Source organism: Anoplopoma fimbria, chromosome 14, assembly GCF_027596085.1.
Source record: "Anoplopoma fimbria isolate UVic2021 breed Golden Eagle Sablefish chromosome 14, Afim_UVic_2022, whole genome shotgun sequence".
In the NCBI taxonomy this organism is placed as follows: domain Eukaryota; kingdom Metazoa; phylum Chordata; class Actinopteri; order Perciformes; family Anoplopomatidae; genus Anoplopoma; species Anoplopoma fimbria.
The window spans coordinates 16,889,272-16,911,151 of NC_072462.1; the positions used below are offsets into that span (position 1 = coordinate 16,889,272).

Below are 21,880 nucleotides of genomic sequence, written 5' to 3' on the forward strand. Positions count from 1 at the left end.
CTCTCAGCCTCTTACTACCATCCCCCAAGCACATTGCCTACTGGCTGTGCTGTTGTGCACACACATACACAATTTGTGTTTGTTAGTATGTGTGTATTTTATTGTTCGCAGTGGTTCTAGTATTAAACCCTCACCCAGCCCCTCATACTGTCACATACTACTTAAACCTGCTCCCCCAGCCGCTAGACTAAGCAGGATTACTCAAGGCTTTCACACATACACACACACACACACACACACACACACACACACACACACACACACACACTTTCACATCCATGTGCATAGACCGGTATCCACAGCATATGCGCAGACACACACACACCCTTCCCTTCCCATCCAGTCTCTTTGTGTCTAATTGAAGTGTGGATTATACTGTCTCCTCATTTAACACAGCTGTTTCATGGCCTCAATTCAAATGATCTACCCGAGACTGGAGACTAAACTTAGTTTTTATAATAATATTTTTGGCACTTATTAAAAATGAATAGAATCTAAATGTAGCTAGGTAAATACTGTAGGAATGGAGTTCTTATTATGAGGAGCTTTTAAATGTGTCTGCTGTGTTAACTCGAGCAGCACTGCAAAGAAAATCACATGCTGATCATCTGAAGGCATTTCCAAAAAATGTGCACGTGTGTGGTTGAAAACATTAAACCATATTTCCCTTCCTTCTTAACACAAAAAATGTTACACCCTACTTTTTCCATGAGAGGTGAAACCATTCTGTCACAAAATGAAAAGCATTCTATAGTAGCACAATAATGCAGTAGCCTATATAGAATTATAATAATACACTATTTAAAAAGCCCTTTTCAAAGCAGAGTTACAAAGCGCCTTACATGGTTGAACCAACATTTCAGGACAGGAACGGTAGACGGTTTCTTTTAACTGTAGCCCAACCACTTGGCTCTGTTTGATTTGGCCCAGTCTGACTTGGTTTGGCATGGAATGGTTGGGTGTAGTGAAACGGTATTAGCGCTGGTAGTGTCATTAAAACCCCAGGGGCAGCCCAGCATTAATCTGGGGGAGGAGGTGGAGGAAGGGTGTGTGTCTGTGTCTGTTGTACAGTCCAAGGGATAACTATGACCCTGTTCACACTTACTGTCATATCTTATCTCATCTTTCCATGGGATTATTGCAGAAAACAAGATCTGTCGCAAACACTCGTTTATTATACTTACACGTTTTGTTTGGCAAGATAATCTTCAACAAAATGAAGACTATTATGATTTTTGAAGCATGGATGCCATCGGCAGAGGTAAATAGCTAATGAAGGCCGTAATCAAACTACACCACAATCGCATGACCGCGATAACAAACACAACGGACTAGCGGACTAGTTGGCGTGATGACATTTTGTAGTGTCATTTAGCCACTTCAGAACTTCAAACGGTGTATCTACTGACATATTTCATATAGTAGAACAAAAAGTTGAAATCTATTAAACATCCCAGCACTATGTGATGTTACATGCTTACTAGTTACATTCCTAATTCTTAAGTTTCTCTACTTCTTGGCACATTCAAAGGTATTAGAGCAGTCGCTGTTGTGAGTGCAATATGTCAATCTTGACATAAGCAGAAAGTAAATGTCATCTTGCCAAATGTTATTTTTGACTCCTTCTCATAACATGGATAGTTTCTCACTGAAGAGTCCGACCTCTATGATTATTCTAGTGTTTCTTACAGTAGCTTACTGTATGTAGCGTATGTATGTAGTGTGAATATGACCAGTCAACATACTGGTATGCTCGCCACCGTAATTGGATCAGCCTCTGTGGTCGTTTTACTAAAGTTTCACTATTGATTTGATCCCAAGGGCTTGTGAATTATTGTTAAAAAAATGTACACACTTAAAGTAGTTTAAATTAATCCTAGGAAAGGCTGCAGAAAATGGCTTTGAGCCAGTTTAAACACGGATCCAATTAAAGCAGGGACTGACCATGGGAACGATTTATTCCTTATCGTCTGTGTAACATGAACCGCAGAAGGACAGTCAGGAAACCTGCTCGTCAGCATACACATGAAGCACTGAGCATGGTAAAGCAGACGGGTCTGATCTGGTCTCTGTGCATGTGTTTGCATGCTCATTTGTGTGTGGGTGTGTGTTTGTGCATGGACTTGTTTTGTTGTCTCGTGTGGGTGTGAGGACATGATGCAAGGTGCTTGTCTGCTGCTTTAGGTATAATGTCTGTGTATATGTTAATGAGGATTTGTTTGAGAAGATATATTTATCAGTGTGAGTTTTAAGTTCTTAAGAAAAACTGCGTCTGTACATCCAGTGTACAGTAACTCACAAGACTGTCTGTTGACTTGGTTTAGAATTACATGTAGATGAAGTAATGGCGTGAGACATAACTAATCACTGATAATGACGATGGCACCAGAGAGAAAGACAAAAGCAGATAAGGTGGATGAGGGGTTATCAGTTGAAAAGAGGGAAGAATAATAACAAAAGAGAGACAAAGATGAAGGAATAATGAGGAACAAGAACCGGATAAATGAGCAGAGATTTGGAGAAGAAAGTGAGCTGGAGAGAAACCCTATATGAGCGTGAAGGTCAGTCCGACTCCCCGCCCCCAGTCGGGTTCAGGCGGGTTGTTTAGTTTGGCCTGCACCGAACAACTGGAACAATATTCATGCTAGGAGATGGATGGAGGGAGGGTTAGATTCAGTTCACCTGGAAAAAGAAAAAAAGAAAAACTATGAGAACTTTCCCTCATGCGAGAACATTGCACTTCTTGATTTGTACTTCCAAAAGCTGTTTCTGCTCACAAACGTTTGTGTGTTTTTGAGTTCTGTCTAATGATTTAAGTCATGGAATGGTGACACACAGTTTTATGGATACTACTTTAAAGTAGAGTAGCCAAACAGACACTGCTTTCCTGTTTCACAAAAGTTTGTCCCTGGAGCTCAACAGAATGATTAGTGAGACTGTGTAACTAATATATATTATTTATTTATTCGATTCTACTGTGACTCTTTGTACACTGACACGTGCATGAACTACCCTTTCCTGATTCCTGACTGCAGTGAGCGTTACAATATATTTTCGCCCTACTCCACTGACTTTATGAGCATACTTACAGCGTAATGAGGCTGGTTGCTTTCCAAGTCAAGCAGTGTTTATTTATAGGGCAGGAAAGGCTATTTGTGTCAGGAGGAAGTGTTGCATGAGGGCTATTTTTTTACTGGAGGTCGGTTTGCACCCATAACTGTCTTATGCCGGACTTCTGCATCAATTCAATTCCATGAAAAGAGTTGTGTCAAAACTTGTATCTAAAGAGTTGTAGCAGTAAGATGATGTACATGTAGTAGAGCTTGTTATTTAGTCGCAGCCTATAATGCACTAAGCAAATGTACTTTTCCTGGAGTCACGGTGGCCTCATGGTATTCCTGTAACTACACCAGTTGTTTATGAGAGGAGCACAAGTAAAAACAGTCAAATAAGAAGTAATTAGAAAGGTCGAAGGTAAATGTCCACTAATGGGAGTTTTTCAAGCTCTGACACTAAAGTGAATTGAAGAGGGTCGGTGGGGGGGGGGGCTGATGGATGACATGCTGAGAGTTTTGTTTTCCTTTCTGTTAAGTTGGTTTATCAGTTCAAATATATACACACTGGTATCCCGATGCAGTTTTGCCACTTTAGGACAGAACAGTCTCATCCTTAAATACTGTGAAGCAGAAACCCAGTGCGTATTTGGTTTCATGGTTCTTGCATCTGAGAGGCTCAACTACACTGCATTAAGCATTTACTTAATGGAGGAAAGGACTATCCTAATTTTTCATGTTATTTGCAAACTAAAGTGCACATATTTTCTCCTTGGCAGTCTCTGATGTTGGAAAAATTAGTGCAAAGAATCACTTTTGGCAGACTTTGAGTGTTAACAGGGGTGATATTCAACTTGGCTGTAAATAGCGTTTGTAAAGGGAAATTCTACTGATTTTTAGAAGTCTGTTTACAGATCTTGGAGAGTACAACATCATGTGAAAAATGTCCTATAAAGGCTTCATTAGCCGCTACTAAGTAGATGCCTGGAAGAAGACGGCTTCTTATGTCGGGAAGAAGTCAAAATAAATAATAATAAAAATATCTATTGCAGTTAATCTAAAACAAAGTTGCTAAATGAGAAAATCCTCCTGATGTAAATTTATTTCATTACGTGTGGTCCAGGTTGGGCAGTATTGTGAAATACACGGCAGAACCTTTCATCATGAGAGCAACCATCTGGTCTTTGTTTAACAGTTCTGTCTACTAACTCTCTTATTCTGGGTCTAGGTTTCAATGTCTAGTAAACTATTGTGGTGTGTGTGTGTGTGTGTGTGTGTGCGCTACAGAGGACAGTAAGCAATTTCAGCTGCGGCCCGAAATAAAGGATGTATTGTTTGAGGACATTTGAGCATCTGCTTTGTTGCAGATAAGGGGTTTGAAGTTAACAGCCACGGCTGATCAAAGGGCAGAGATATTGTATATGTGTCAATCTTTCCTTCACTGTTTCTTTTCCTTTTAGTTTTGCACATTGTTCACGCTCCTCTACTTCCTGTCTGTACTGCCCTCCTCTGTCTCTCAAACAAAGAATATTCTTTCAACTTGTACACATGTTATTCCCATCCAGAGTTGGGTCAGTATGTTGCTTGTTCATCTTACCTCCCGGCTAACCCTCTTTTGTCTCTGCATTTATTTAGCTTTATCTATCATCTTTGCATGTAATCCTACAGACAACTTGAAAGACAAATATTGTTAAGTGTGTGAATTGGAACAGTGGATGGTGTTCAATCACCTCTTTGAGAACCCATGAGAAGAAAGGACTGCAGTACAGTTTCTTTGTATTTTTATCCCAATAATCTTGTGCTGCTCTTTTTGTTTTTCCTTTTCCACTTTCCATATTTCCTCTCCATGCTTTAGAATTTTAGTAAATGAGTCTTTGTGTTTTTTCTTTAAAAAGAATACTTCCTCACTGTGTCGCATCTGCTTCTCTTATCTTCTCTCTTTATGCCAGTAAAGTAAAGTTTAAAACAACAATTTTTTTTGTTTTTCTTGCCAAGCCTAGTTGGTCTGTCCCACATTTCAGTCCAGAGCAAGATTTCCTGACAATTAGTGCCCAGATCACAATGAAAATTGTCACAGTTATTTTTCATCTCCTCAGTACCAGTGTTGTTGGTGCCACCATCGGATCAAATTACTCTTAAACAACATCACTAGTCCTGGTTTTGCCTTTTTCAAATTTGTCTAATCTTTAGATTTCCTGGGAAAGGATTTGCTCTGTTTTCTTTTTCAGTGTCACCTTCACATACAGTAGTGCATGGATGCAGTTCATTGGCAAATAATAATAAAGGGCCTACTTTGCTCTTTGGTTATAGGGTCAAGCTTAACTTAGCTTTAAATTAGTTTTATAAGTTTGTACCACTTTATATGTGGATGTAAAGCGGCTGAATTGGAATAACCTGTATTCTCCACTTAGTGAAGGCAAAAGGGACTACTGAGAAAATCAAAGAGGATCAAACACCTTATTATCTGTAGATCAACAAACTTGTTCTTTTGTCTGTTTTGGAAGGAAATACTAGAGGTTTTCTTAAGTAAACGTTTTTCAGTTAAACTCTACTTGCTCTTAGTGGCTGAACTGTACAAACATACAGAATGTGCTGTAGGAATAACTGTTTCCCGATCTTAGTTTGTTTTTCCTTCAGAGAACCGAGGAAGTTCAGAGAAGCCGAAAAAACACTCTGAGCATGTTTATGCAAAAACCATTAGGTTAACAAACAGTCGCACACATTTGATGGGCATCGGCTTTCTTTGCAATTAATTCTAAAACTCAAGGAAAGACGGGATGTTTGAAGTTGTGATTCAATAATCTGTTTTCAAGACTTCTCAAATGGAGAGAAATAAACACACGTGAGACATGTGTGGTGAGGAGGGGACACAAGGACAATGACTCATTAGAATATAACTGCAAAGCAACATGCCGAACATAAACACCAATGATGATTTATACCAGTCCGATGTTTCTGTTTCCTTTTGCCTCTCAGCGCGTCTCTACCAATTCATTAATTGCTTTCTCTTTTCCTCACCCTTCATCTCTCTCTCTCTCCTCGTTCTCTTGTCTGTGTCCTTTGCAGCCAGCCTCACGCCTGCACAAACAGGAAACACTTAGTGTTATCAGCCGACTCTTTGTGTGTCTAAATGACTGTCGGGCTAAAGACCGAGAGACAACAGACACTACCGCCCGCACCCTGATCCCACTGTAAACACACTTATCACAGCGCAAGAAACGGAAAGAGAGGGAAAAACTTTATAGAGAGACGGACATACAGGGCCAGGGAGGACAGAACTGAAAGCAAGGGGGGAAGTGAGATCCTTTTCACTTCCTGATGGTACACAGAACAACGGTGGTCTTACTGGTTTATAATCACAGGATTAGTGACCAATGACTTATTGCTGGTGCAAACCAATGTGGGCTAAACCCATGCTGTCCAGTGCAACCCAATGTAGGCTAAGCCAACAGCAGTCAATACAAGCAGTTAATGTCCAAACAAAGTCACTTGGAGTTCATGTGTTGTACACTGGTTTAGATGTTTTTAGATGTGTTTGTACAGTATTTGACATGTGCTTTGCTGTGTTGTGTCCAGATTTAACATCATGAGGGGTTGGACTGCAACTAACCATTGTTTTCATTAAAGCGGCTGTAATCAATATTTTAACACTGTATCGTATATGTGAAAGGGGTCGCTCCTAGTGATGAACTTACAGAGAATTATCATCTGCATCTTCAATTGCTCTCTGCTTTACAGAGTTTATAGTGAGTTTCAGGTCATCATTTAGCTTTTTAGCAAAAAAACACTACCTGCTCAGTAGCAAAAAACAGATGGACACAGTTGGATAGTAGCCAGTAAACATAGTGGAGAGTTTGGCAGCTAAAACAACAGATATTTCCCTCAAGAGTAAGTAGAGACCAAAAACAGAGCTGATAGAGAGGAAACATTGGACCAACATCTTGTGATCAGAAACACAACTCTGAATGCATGCTAGTGTTGCTAACAATCCAAAACCCACAGATATTCAATTAACAATCAAATAACACAAAGGAAAGGCAGCATATTCTCAAAACTGAGAACTGAGAACTAGGTAGTGATTGTTATTTCTTTTTTTGCTTGAAGAAATAATGATTAACAGATTGTTAAAATTGTTGCAGCAAACTTAAGGACATGGACATATTTTTTCTTCTAATGATGCACTGCAAGTATAAGGTACACGTTTGCTCTCTCAGAACAGGCAATTATTCCTGCACTATGCCCCTTTTCGGTTAAGAAAAATGCTTAAATACCCCTTTGTTCAATCACTTTTTGTTGGAGCCAAGTTCCGTGCTGATTTTGCACCCTTTCTGCCAGCACATGATTATTTCATCAGCCTCCCTGCGATGACACGATTTGTGTATGGGACCGAACTGGAGCAGTGCATTCCGCTCCACTTAAACCTGTCCATTACAATGTCCTGTCGTCTAAAACTATCAATGTCATGCTGCTCTGTCGTGGCGGCCCTTCATTTTTTGTTCAGCCTTTTAAAATCACAGAAGCCATTAGGCAGGATCATGTGATACAGTACATCAGTGTTTCTCCTTTAATTCTTTCTCTTGGTGCTGCTTGGTAGGGGGTCAAAGACCATTCCAGTTTTTCCTCCCACATGCAGTTCTTGTTAATGAGACCACGATAGGAGCATTCAGTGCAAATATCAGCTGTGTACTGTGCTTTGCTAGATATGTTTCTTTTACAGTAATATAGTGATTAAGAATCAAAATAAGCGCAACCCGCTAACCCTTTACAGCTATTACAGAATTAATATTTGTAAAGCTTCAACGAACCAATAAGTTGATCACAGAAAGTTAGTTGGAGCGTGACCAGCGAGATGCTTCAGTGTACAAAGAGGAAGTCCTGCTCAATATGAAACGACTGAAATGAATCATAACCACTGGAGAAAGTGCACTTCTGAGACACAAATGTGTGAAGCATTTAAAGTAGACAAAGTTGTGCAAATGTTGTAAAACTGGTTTCTCTGTCATATAAATCATTTTAAGTAGTAATAAATGGCATGGTGGTAATATTAGTAACTGTGCATATTTCTGTTGACTCTACTCTGCAGACATAGTGGAGGTTCATGTTCACGAGGTAACAACACGGGGAAAAGCTTTTGTAGAGTTGCATACTTTCAGAGAAACTGTTTTTGCCAGAGGTAAATGCTGCTCCGGAGAGCTCTTAAAACTTACTGTTCTGTATTTTGTGTCATAAGACTTTTTTGTGAAGACTGTGTCTGCATGAGAAAATGCTTGAAGCATTCCAACTGCTGAGAACGTTTTGCCTACAAGGTAGTCATTAGAAGACACAGAGGTTGTAGTGGGCTGCAGTTTCTTGATTCAAAGCAACTGACAACCAACCACAGCATGAACAAATCTTTACTGAAGCGAATATACAGAGAACTGGCTGTCTGGTGCTACTGGAAGTGTTTTTGAAGACAGCAGAAAAGCCCTCAAGCAAGAGAATATACAGTTAAGATCCCTAAACTTAAGTTTAAAAAACGCTGCATTAGCTAATACCTTTTTTTCTGGGGGGTTTTCTCTGTGAAACCACGCTAACTTACTAATTGCCAGGTTTCTCCTCTTACTGCCCTCTTCGGTTGGACAGGTTTGTGTGGTTGACCATCTTTCATGTTAACTCTGCTCTGGCTCCTCTGGGTTTTTTCTCTAAACTAGGGGTGGGTACATCTTAAGGATAAACACTGGTAGAAGTTTCATGGCACGGTGCATTTAAAAGCCCCATCTTTGCTCTGTAAGACATTTTCCCACCATACTTCTGTATTTAAAATGAATACACTTCAACTGAGGCGTTGCACAAGTATTTTGTCTTTTCAATATCATTCTTTGTTATGTGTAACATGCCACTCTGATTAGGCAACTCTAAAAATCATTTCATACTCGGAGTTAAATATTTGCTAGTTAAGTGGAAAAAGACGTGATGTCAAATAACATGGGGGAAGTACCAATTCCTGTGGTTGGAAAAATTCCCAGAGATCAGTATTTTCAGTTATTCGTACAAACCGCACAATACAGCCTGGAATAGGCTAAGTTACAATACATACAAATGTATAATTACATTTTAAAATAAGGTACAGAGTTGGGTTTGATCAGACGGGGATCACAGGGAAGCTGGAACCAACCCAAACATGAACTGGGGGCAAAAAAGCAAATTAACTGTTGGCCAGTCAGTCACAGGGCTTCACATATACAAGTTATGTATAGTTTTCTCTCAGGATTAGATACAAGAATTAAGAAAATTCATATCCATCTTTTTTAATCAGCTCAGTTGGCAGGCATTTCTTGCAAATAAGCAAGAGTTTCAATACCCACTAAAAAAAGCAGATGTAACATCTTTTTGTTATGAAAGCTACTGGATAACTCAAGTGTAGCGTATACAATTTAGGCCTAAGTTTAACTTTAACAGCCTGAATCAAGTCCCATCAAGTAACACCTCACCATCTGCAAGATGTGACTGCTCCTGTGATTCAATCTGTCATCTATAGGAGTGGGTTTGTTTTGCTGCTGTTTCCGGATCATAAAGGCACTCATTAACAGCAGCAAGTTCCACCCTTCCTGGTGTCCACAGAACATGATAAGAAGGGTGCTACTGGGTAACTTGTTGAATAATATAAACAAACAACTCTCCAAGTTTCTTTTACGATTTCTTTTAAGATTTTGTTAAAACGGACAACAGAAAGGGTATATATTTGTATATACATACATATTCCTTTACATTTTTTTCAGTTACGCCTCAGTTTTGTATGTTCATCTTTTTCTTTTTAGTTCTGCCATCTCTAAAGTATACCTGTTTTTAGTATTTGCTTGCTTCAGTGCCCTGCATGCTGCTTGAACAACACATGACTGGCTGTAGAAAAATCACAAGACTTTTCAAACCGGCATACTGGAAGAAATATCCAGCTCTTCTCTGTGAAAAGGAGGAATCCCAAACACTTCACAATATGGGATATGTCCTTTTATAGCTTTAGTTATCTCCTGCTGTGTCATGTTACACTTCACATCAATCACAGAAAAATGCACGTCACTAAATACTTTGTGAATGATTTGCTCTGCACCACAAGGTTTCCTTCCTTATTAATAGGTTAGCAGAGGAAAAAGCCACCCAGGTCTTCATTCAGTTCATCTAATGATCAATTCACTAAGTAGATGACAGTCTAAACATTTACTTCAATCATAAAAATGTATTATTTGCTACGTGAACTAGCTCCTCTGCTCTATTTTTCCTGAAGGTTAGGGTATTTTTTTTTATAAAACTGTTTTGTTTTTTTAATGTTGGCAGAGCTGTTCAACATTCCAGGTGAGGTGGCCCCCAAATGTAAAACTCACCCAGGAAGTCAGTGCACAATTGCCAATGTAATGAACCCTATTAATGCATGGTCAAATTAGTGTTTTGTTTTCAAACATGTCTGACCGCACATTTGACTTGGTTTACTTGGTGAAGTATGCTCACCACAGACATGGAGAGGCACCTGGTAGATTCATATATCTTTTTCACATGTCTGTCAGTGCTCCGAGTGTTTTTATAACCAATCTGTTATTTCCAGTCTGTCAGAGAACTTTCTCGTCTTACACCACCTCCTAAATAGTATCAGTTCCTGCTTTAGTGCTTTGAAGCTTTGGATCACAAAGAATGTGTGTAGGTTTACAACAATTTTCCAGAGCTTGTGGCCAAAAAAGCAAAAACATTTTTCTGCTCTCAGTCATTTTCGATTTCACTTTTAGTTTAAAAAACTTTAGCATGCTTTAGTATTTTTAATTTTTTCTTTGGTCCACATCAATGACTCGGCGGCTAAGGCTGCAGAGCTCACTGGTCATCCTAGCTGTTTCAGTGACAGAAGGGATTTTTATAGCCCAGCAATTTTCCACCAGCTGTGCAAAATGTATTGCAGCGATTGCATTTGGGTGTTTGCCACAGAGGCTATTTACACCATGTATTGCTATGTCGGCTTATTGCTCTCTGAAAATAGAGGTACAGTTTGCCACCACGAGTATTTCTGGAGTCAGAGAGTTCAGCGCCCTTATCATGTGTAGGTCATTAGGCTATCGGGTCAAATCTAATACTGTGCTGCATCCTAATATGCACAGATGGTTGCAGACAGAGCTGACTTATTAACTTGTGCTGCCAAAATGTTTGGCCTTTTAACTCTGTTATCAAGTTAAGGAAACTAAATTAATTAACAACATGCTCCTTTACCAACCATTTAAACACAATTTATTTCAAACGAGTAGCTACTTAATCCCATAATTTGATACTCCCTATATCGTTGATTATAATTTGCATCCATCATCCTTTTTACATGGTCATTGTAAATGTGTTTTAATTATGTACGTTTGTTTATTCTCCAGAGGTAAATGCTGTTGTGGACAGCTCTCAAAGCTTACTGTGATGTATTTTGTGCCATGTTTTGTGTGAACTTTCTCTGTATGGGGATAATGCTTGAAGCTTTCCATTAGCTGATATCTCTCTATCTGAACAGCCTGTCAGTGATACAAATGTGGGGCCTTTTGGTTTGTGTATGTTTCTGTCAGTGAGTGTGTCTTCACTGGATGCTGTGTGTGTGTGTGTGTGTGTGTGTGTGTGTGTGTGTGTGTGTGTGTGTGTGTGTGTGTGTGTGTGTGTGTGTGTGTGTGTGTGTGTGTGTGTGTGTGTGTGTGTGTGTGTGTGTGTGTGTGTGTGTGTGTGTGTGTGTGTGTGTGTGTGTGTGTGTGTGTGTGTGTGTTCTCACATATGAAGACAAATGTTCTCTTTTGTGTGGACCATAGCAGAGCCAAAAAAACATTCTCAGCCTCTGAGAAACATTACTCACATTAAGGGCATCTCTGCCATTTTGGCTGCAGAGTAAAATGTGTTAATGTCTAACGATGCCCATCACTTTTGGGAAGGCATACAGTATTATTAGTTGTAACATAAATGACTGATATTACAGTCTTAAAACCAGACTTAAAACCATGGATACATACATAACAATAATGTATTTATGATAATGATGCATGGTTGTGTCTTTCCCTCCTTTTTTCAAATCATCCCTTTTAGGTCAATGAGTGGAACAAGAACGACGAGCGCCTGCTTGCTGCGGTGGAGCATGGCGAGGTGGAGAAGGTGGCATCACTTCTTGCCAAGAAAGGGGCCAGCGCTGTAAAGCTGGATGGCGAGGGCAAATCAGCGTAAGCATTCTTACCATTATCTACCAAAGAATAGAGGAAAATGTGGTGCAGATGTAGCAATCAAGGACATTTTTTAGGACGGAGACAATTCTGCAATGGCGGACGCGGACTGTATGAGCTGGGGAAAACAACTTCAATAAAAAAAGAAAGGCACTGCTACACTGATATAGTTTAGCCTGGTTTAGAAATATCCGACAAGTAAATACATCTGCAGGTTGTCAGGCGCAATCTGGCACTTAGCTCATGCTTTAATAACAATTGTGTGATAAGAGCTACTGTGATTGTGGTGAAATGAAAATGGGCGTATTACATTTTAGAGAAACATTATCCAGTCTTGATGATTTTAAGATTTCCTTTTAAGTTTTAGGATTACATATGGCTGCAGCCAGTGCTCAAAATCTCAAGTCGTGGGCTTATGTAACTACTTTCACGCTCCACAGCACTATGTTAAAAAATGAATGACCAATCTAAAAATACAGCCGGTTTTCTTAGTTCCTCAAAGGTTGACATTTTCATCCATTCACTCAGCCTCCCTGACATTCAGTGTTTTGAGAGCTGGTTAATTTCTGCAGAGGCGGTGAAGCTTGTTGCCTCACCAGTAGAGATTGTTGATAACAGAGCGGCTCAGTGTTAATATTTGACCTCCTTTCTCTTTTTTGAAACACAACACCCGCTGACCTAAATGTGTTGAGCGGCTCACGCAGAGCCAGGAACACCAAAAAACAAGAAAAAATGCAAGGAGAAACGAATGTGCAGATTTTCACATGCTCAAACAAATACACAGGTTTGGCTTGTTCCATCAGTAGTTCACATCCTTGGCCTTTTCTCTGTGTGTGTGACTATACCCCAGAAACACACATAAAGATGCACACTCACAGCCTTTGAAAATCACGATGAATGTGGTAGTTTGGGATCTCAGCGCTCAAATCTTTTCAGGACGCACAAAGGAGTAGTCTACAGTATCTCTATGGTGATACAACCTGATTGAAAGGCATGTGGGTATAGCTGTGCGAGTGTGTAAGAGTGTGGGTGTGTATCAAGTACACACAAACACCAAGGGAATGCTGGGCATGCGTAGTGCTTTTTTCATTCTGCTCGCTGAGCTGGAAAGGGGTTGTATTGATTGCCCACTACACACAAAAGCACAAACGGACAATAAGGTGTAAGAGTTAAGAGTCGTTGTTTTACAGTCTGCTGTATGAGCATTGTAGATGCCACTATTTTGCAAAGAAGCGGTTTTCAAGTAAGTTGAAGTTCCCACGTCATGAGAGATTTAATGTTACTCCGAAAGCTAGCAAATATGTAAAATGGCTGTCGTACAAACATCTCTGCTGTTGTGATATTATGACTGATAGTTATTGCGTTTCCAAGTTGTTCTTTGCTTGGTGTTTGTGTCCAGTCTTCATGTGGCAGCTGCCCGAGGACAGACAGACTGCCTCTCTGTCATCCTGGCCCATGGAGCTGACCTGTCAATCACTGATGCTGCAGGTATGTACTACAGTATTGATAGAAAATATAGGGGATTGTTAGAATTGGGATTTCTGCACAAATGCAATCAAAAAAAGTGTAATGTTGTGTCCACATACTAGCGCCACCTATAAATGCTTTCATGAGGTTGTCATCTTTTTCATTTTATCCAATTTGTCACAAAAGTCTTTGGCCTAATGAAGTTCTAAACTATGGTCTTTCTTGATTTCTGTTCAGGTTTAAATCCGTTGCACCTGGCTGCCAAAAACAATCACACCGAGTGCTGCAAAAAGCTCATTCAGGTAAGGTGAACAAAGATTAGAATTGCCATGATATATTGAATGCCATGAAAATAATTCAACACATGCCATTTTACAGACACTATGGTTCCAAAGTGATAACATACTACATGTGTTTTCTACGGTGTTTTGGGTTCAGAGAAATGTTTTCAAGATTTATTGAACAAAAAAAAGTGTCAGAAATATGGAACTAAGAATTTTTAATGTCAGAGTAGCTTATCAACTTGCAGGCCTTATTCTTGGACGCATTACTTTGTGTAGCCAATAAGGAATGTGTGAAAGCGGGAGCATAAACCATATGAAACCTACTCTCTGAAAAGTCTCACTATTCCGTTAATGTGTTTTAAATCAGACAGTTTCACAGCTTCGTTTCTTTAGCCTGCTGATTGTATCCCAGCAGATCTTCACAGGAGGAGACACATACACACTTTCACATACACACACACACACACACACACACTTCTTCCTGCTGTGATCTGCTGACCTAACTATCCCATGACAGTCTGCAGCATCTCAGCAACAAACATCCATCTGAGTCTGCTGGTCTACATAGCAACAATTTTAAAGCTCTAAACACCATTTGCATGTGTGCCCCAAACTGCTTTTACTTTAACATTCTGACACAATTTTCAGTTGTACCAAATAATGCCAGTTTGTTGCCACAAATAATGATATTATTCCTAAAACTTGTAGCTGGTCATCTATGGAGAGAGAAGAACAAAAACATGTAAATGCATTATAAAATACAGCCAGGTGACATTTTGAGTTTTGGGAATTATTTGGACAGATTTAACGTTTAGAAAGTCATTCTGGGAAATGTAAGAATTCACTAAATAAGCCGATAGACACAGCAAGTTCAAAATATATTGCATGTCACAGACTACTGACACAAAAAAAATGTGTTTAAGAGCATTTAACAAAGGAACTTTTCTTTCACAGTTTTGAATGTATGTACTGGCATACATTCAAATCTAACAATATGGTTTTGTTTCCCCTCCAGAGTAAATGTCCTATCGATGCTGTAGACGGCTCAGGAAAGGCTGCTCTGCATCACGCTGGTAAGTGTCTCAGTGCTCCGAGGGTTAATCAAACAGAAGGGCTTTTATTGAAGATTAGTCTGCTTAGACAAGGACGTGGGAAAATATCTGAGATTAAGTTAAAGCTCTGATTTTATTTGGATGAAATCCGCTACCATATTTGAAATTAAGTGATTAAATGTGATTCCATCCTAGTTTGTTCAATCAAAAGTTCCCATAATACTCTATCAGGTTTTTATTCAAACCAAACAATGTGTTAGTGATGGGAAGATTCTCACAGACCTCATACATTTTTCATGAGCTGCCACCTTCTGTCTCCAAAAAGATTACTATGACAGATCTCTTTTGAGCTTCTCTTAAATTCGTATCACAATGGTGATGTAAGTTGGCAGCTGTTTAGATAAATTATTGGATTTCTTTTTTTGTCTGTCAATGTTGCACTTTAAAAGTAAAGGCAATGGCCTACGAGTGTCAGCCGAGTGTTGCAACAGTCCAACTTCCATAAGTAGCGCCTATGTTTTTTTTTTTTTTATTGAAAAAGAAGAGTAGATGAAGTCCAATCATGTTTGGTCTTTTGGAAATCAGAGAGGGGAGCAGATGAGATACATTTCTCCCCAAATTAAACACTAGAACTAACTTGTCTAAACCACACTGTTATCTCTGAACACCTTTGTGCTTTTTTGTGATCAACATTTTGTCACATAAAAATCATGTACACGAGGTACCATAGACAAGGATTCTTGAACATACAAACTGTTTAGAACACAAACTATACGTATCACCCTTGCTTTGCAAAATAAATTAAGAAACCTTTAAAAGATATTTAAAAATGTAAGTGCTTCTTCATGACTGACTTTCTCACTGTTTTATTTTTTTTTGAATTCTCAGCTGCCAGTGGAAACATCCAGACCGTCCAACTGCTGTGTGAACTAAAAAGTCCCATCAACCTGAAAGATGCGGTATGTAACTAGATTATTACTACCACTTTCTTTCTTTCTCAAACTTTATTTTCCTGGCAGGGTAGTAAGGGGGATCTGAAACAGTATAAAAACCACAGAAATGCTCCATTCAGTCTCATTCATATAATTTTCTACTGTGTAATTTCCAGAGAGGAATTTGTTCTAGGAAGGTCTATCACTGTTTGGATTTTCTTTAATATTTACTTCTCTATTGGCCTTGTGTTTGCAACAGCATGCTATTTATTCATGTCCAATAACTTATCTCCCTAATTATAGTTTGGTCCTCATCCCTTTATGTGCTTTTTAGCAGAGGTAAAACAATATTGTTTTGAATTTGCTTCAGCTCTCTCTCACAGCAGTACATCTATATTATGAAGGATCCTCATTATCTGACATTTCCTCTGGTTTGTCCTTCTCCGTTTAATGATTGATTAATGTAATTGTGTGCATGTGTATGTATGTGTGAATGTGTGTGAGGTAGGGGGTCAGTGTACTGTGGGAACTCATCTCTCAAGCCGCAGACATGTGGTCTCCATTGCAGTGAAGCTCCATGCCTGTGGTTTTTACCCAACTGGGGTGTGTGAGTGTGATATGTTTTGTGTGTGTGTGTGTGTGTGTGTGTGTGTGTGTGTGTGTGTAATAGAAAAAGAGAGCAAAGAAATGGATAAGAGAATGTGTTGTCCATTTATTTCCCTTTTTTATCATCATGCCACAGCTGGCCTGTTGGAGATAAACACACACAGAGTGGTCTCTTAGCTGACATGTAAAGATGTTATGTTTATTTCTAATTAAAACACCCATGTTTTTCCTCCTCATGCTTGTTTAAGTCTATGATGAGTTGTATTTTATGGCTTTTTGAACATTGTTCATGCACCCACTTTTGGGGTTTTAAAAAGGATTTTAAACATTTCCTATTCATCAATCCAAAACTTGTAGAGCAAAATGATGCATTGTCTGTACCATTAGAAAAACCAAACCTGCATGTTCAAATTACGCATTTCACTAAAAATATGTCAACAAAGCATATATTTATGTGTTCTCGAGCAATCGACAAACCGTGTTTTGTAGTGGAGAGACAGTGCTCTAGTGCAGTTTTCCGTTGACAGGAAGACAAAATGTGATCATTCACTTCTCCAGCCATAAACATATGCAGCTATGTGTGTGAGATGTGAGCAGCTCTGTTTGCTGTTAGTGCACAAAAGGACTGAGAACCACAAAGTCGTCTGGAACGTATTGCTGTTTCTGTTCTGAGCAGAACATGCCAGCTTGTTAGCTTCAGGCATAAGTCATGGCTGTAACGAATGCCTTTACCTGATCTATATTTGACTTAAATTAAAACACAGCGAGATATAGAAAGAAACAGAGGAACATCTGCCAGGTCTCACATATGTTGGACAAGGAATGTTTATAGAAAATCAAGTAAATGTAAACATAAATTCTGCTCGGAGACAGTTGTACTATGTAGTGTAAATGCTTCCTTATGTTTTCAGTTGGAAATAAATATATTTCTCTATTACTTAAAAGAAAGTCGGCATTGACACAATTCACAGACGTGGCCTGGTAATTGTTTGGCATCAATGCGTTTGGTTTGAGTGGGTCAAAGGAACTTGGAAGACTACAAAAGGAACATGAGTTATGTAGCTGATAATATACCGAGTATAGTCTAACAATACTTGATGTTTGAGGCTGATACTGACATCAATATTTGGGAGTTTACAAAATCCCATGAACATATGTCTACCAATGGTAATTTCTGTTAAATGTATAAACACAACAAAAGCATGTTCATATCTGCAAATAGCTAATATTGGCCAATTTATTGGGCTGGACAATATCTGTCTAACTCTACTAAAGAATGTTGAATACATATGACTGAATTGAAGAAGTCTAACCATCTAAACTGTGATCAGGTATATCATGCGAATTCGTAGTACACACTGAAAACACTAATCAAAATGTTAGCTGTCACGTTAGCGCAGCAGTTCATGGAGTTGATTTCATTGTTTATGTTAATAACAGTTTGCAATGTGCTGCAGGGAGATTGTAAATCATAGCCTTAAGACTTCTCAATGACAAGATGACAGTATACATGTATAGTATAGGTTGTATGTGGACATCCACATACCAGGAAGTATTTTGGTGAGTGATTCATTACTTTCCCGAATACTGAAATAGAAGTTTATGGTTTTCGGATTGAGCTTTTAGCAATGATTCCCAACCTAAGACAAGATAGGAAAGAAAAAAAAAACATTCTGTCACACAACATTTGACTGTTTTTTCATTTTTTTATGGATAGTATCATCTCTTCAGGCCTCTGTAATTATTGAAATTAATCTGATCACTTTTTGTTTCGACAGTTCACAGCTCACAGACATGAGCAACATGAGGAGCGGTCACAAATAGACATAGCTTCTTTTTACAGGTTCACATGCCAAAATAGTTGGGTTTATAGTACCCCTCAGCCTACCCCTCATTCAGCAGCACATACAGTGATAGAGCAAGCACAACGACCTCTTCCACTCATATGTCAATTCTCATGAGTCAGAGTTGGTATGAAAAAAATGCCCTTTTTAAAGTAGTCTGTCATGTTCTACTTATTAAATATTCAGTCACAAGGCTGTGACACACACAGACATGTTCTAGTGTATGTGCAGTATTTGTAGCATTCACCACAGAGAGTTGCTTTTATTATGAAGGCGTGTATTAAGTTTTAAACAGGGGCATGTTTGTGTGCCTTTTCTTTGATTGACAGGCCTCTCAAATTATCACACTTAGCCATGGTTGCAGCTCGACGTCAGCTCTACCAAGTCTTTACCTCGTTGCCCATATTTGGTATTCTGGCTTTAAACTGACAAGATGGCAGCAAGCTGTAAACATAACTCCAGTGTAGACAAACATGTATACACCTGTGTTCTCACATTCATCCACACAGACATTGAATCGTTTACCATGAGGTGAAAAACATATTTCTGTGTTTTAGATTCCAGAGAAGAAACTGTTCAGTAGAAACACAGACTGAGCAGAGCAGAGCAGAGCAGACACGGGGCTGTTAAAGTCTTTAGCAGAGCTCAGAGGAACCCACAACATAGTTTTGTTCTCTGTGGTGTGTTGAAGCAGCAGCCTTGTTATATAAAACACAAAGCTATGCTGACACACTTTACTGTTTCTTAACAGTCTTTTGCTTTTTTTCAGTTGGAAATGACTTTTTTCCCCCCTTTGTTTAATATAAATGAACTGTGGGAATGTCTATTTATACAGTTTCATTTTCAGTTCTAATGTCATCTAAGTGAAGATGATGTGGCAGCAGCTCCTTCCAGGCTGTACACCGCCCTCCACAAGCCCAGCCAATCAAATGTTTCGGTTAGATTTAGGTCATAGATGGTAAGGTTAGGTTAAATGTCATCCTTGGGGTTAGGATCTGTCAATCCTGGTGAAAATTATGGGATTACGTTGCATAAAATACTGCCTCAGTTACCCAACACAGGGTAATAAACTCCACTGAGTCAGCCCCTACATTTAGAACTGTAAATATATAATTTTCGGGATTTTCCCAACAGTCTAGGCCTCTCCAGAAAGTGAAACAACTATGGCTTTCTGTTTATCTGCTGGGAAATTAATTTAGGAGCCATCCACTTATTTTTCACATGGATCTGAGATTTCTCTCACCCCACAAACACTTGTCATACTTCATGTCCAGGCCCACGTCCTGATGTCACAAGAGATAAGTTATGTAGGTGTGGGTTATGTTGGTTTGTGGTCCCTCCCTAGGATGATTTTAGCGATACTAATGTGTATAATGTGTTTGTTCCAAAGGATGGGCTCACCCCTTTGCTGTTGTCAGCCAAACACGCTCATGCTGAGGTGTGCAGCACTTTGCTGGACTGCGGCGCTGAAATCAACACTTCTGACAACTGTGGCAGGTACAAACAAAGTCAAGACACACTGAAACTTCAGAAATGATGTGTAACAGCAGTGATGACTAATTAAAGATGCTAAATTCGACAATCAGAGCATTAATATAACGGCGAAAAGCTTCTTGCAATGTAAAGATATACTGGAGTGATGTCTACCTGGGCAGAGAATGAACTCACTCTTCCTCTGTGTGTGTTGTAATCCAAGCTGCTCTGTGCTTTGTTTAAGTAGCCGGTCCAGCTGCTCGTACATGGTAGTCTATTTGAGTCCCATTTTGTGCGCCCCACTGGCTAGCTAATTGAAGCAGCTCTGAACTGAGCTCATACGATGGTTACCGCCGATAATGGCAGCCTAATATTGAGAGCCGTGTGAAAGCCATTCCCCAAATCATAGACATGCTCTGAATTTCAAATTAAGCACTTTAAAGACACGTTTAGGATGTTGGCTATATATGTTGCATTGGTAATCAATATATTTTTCTATTCTGTGTTGCAGGACAGCCTTGATGCTGGCTAGCGAGTCAAATGCCGTTTCTGTTGTTGAAGTCTTGGTTCAGCGAGGAGCAGATCTGTCGGCAGTAGACTCACAAGGCCATGATGTCGTACACTACACCAAGCTGCTGGGCAACTCTGAGGTCAAAACTGCCCTCACTGCTGCCTTAAACAGACAACAGGCTCCTGGTAAGAGTCACACACTCACTGTGTGAGCTTTGAGGCAGCAGAAGGCAAATGTTGATGTGTATTTACATTGTTGTGACAATTTTTGGGCCTTATACACACACACACACACACACACACACACACACACACACACACACACACACACACACACACACACACACACACACACACACACACACACAAACACACAAACTTGTTTTGTATCTTACCAAGGTGCTAAATTTGACATTCAGAGCATATTTATTGCCGCCACAAGGCTCTCAACATGACAGCGTGCCTGTGGCTCACAGCTAAAGGTACTTACAGCGCTAACAGTGCAAACTAAGGCGACAGTGCTGACAGAACAGTGTTTACCTGAGGGGGAACCGGAAGTTGGGACGTAACACTTCTAGGACAATGCCGTTGGTCTGGACAGCTGCTAATGAGCTGTAATCTAGCCAGTTGGACATGCTCACATGCACTTACATTCAATAAAAGGCACATACAGTTGGCCTGCTATGTAAACAAAGCACAGTGAAGCTTGGATTACAACACACAGAGGGAGAGGGACTTCTCTGATCAGGTAGACATTACTCAACTACAATTTTAGATAGCGAATTGTTTTTTGATGCTATATTATTGCCCCCAAGATCGTTCAGAGAACCTTTTAAGGACGTTGCATTGACTTACATAATTTCCCTGGAGACTTACTGAGCTTATTATTTAATGGTTGCTGACCAGCTGTTTGCCCCCATTACACACACATGCACACAAATGTATCACCTCTGTGTGGTAGAGATTTGTGCTGCCACCTGGAGGTGTTCTCTCGGTGTTGTTTTTCTTTTTCTTTAAATGTTTGGTGTAAGCTTCTCTCTATGAAAGCAATGTCACATGTACTAGAAATTGTAAAGTATCCAAAAAGGAATCTTTAATTATCACTTCTATTTGATTCCGTCAATTTGTGATGTTCCTCTTGTCTTTTTTTAACAGATATAAAGTCTCCTAGAAGTCCTCAGGTAACACAGCACTCTTCTTCTTTTCAAAACTTTTCTTTAGAGGTCCTCACAAATAGGCCATCACAGTTACTAAAACCTCTGATCATAAAACAACCATCGATTATTAGTAGTCTAAATTTTATTTTGTACAATATTGTGATTCATAGTGAAGAAGAGCTGAAGCCAATTTCCTCTAATTTCTGTTGTGTAGCTACAACTCATGGACTGTAGTTTAGTATCAGCTTTTTCTTGTGTGTCAATAGCAAATATCTCAGCTTGTAGAAAATCTCTTACTTGCTATT

General features: G+C 39.4%; 1 protein-coding gene across 2 annotated transcripts in view; it reads left to right on the forward strand.

Moving 5' to 3' along the window:
- The window catches only part of rai14 (retinoic acid induced 14), a 36,803-nt gene that overhangs the window by 5,846 nt on the left and 9,077 nt on the right, over window positions 1-21,880 (forward strand). For both annotated transcript variants that reach the window (XM_054612190.1, XM_054612191.1), the window contains exons 3-10: window positions 12,120-12,250; window positions 13,650-13,738; window positions 13,955-14,019; window positions 15,017-15,074; window positions 15,942-16,012; window positions 19,826-19,932; window positions 20,420-20,604; window positions 21,574-21,599. In XM_054612190.1, the coding sequence (XP_054468165.1) occupies window positions 12,120-12,250; window positions 13,650-13,738; window positions 13,955-14,019; window positions 15,017-15,074; window positions 15,942-16,012; window positions 19,826-19,932; window positions 20,420-20,604; window positions 21,574-21,599 (732 nt within the window). The remainder of the gene's footprint in view (window positions 1-12,119; window positions 12,251-13,649; window positions 13,739-13,954; window positions 14,020-15,016; window positions 15,075-15,941; window positions 16,013-19,825; window positions 19,933-20,419; window positions 20,605-21,573; window positions 21,600-21,880) is intronic.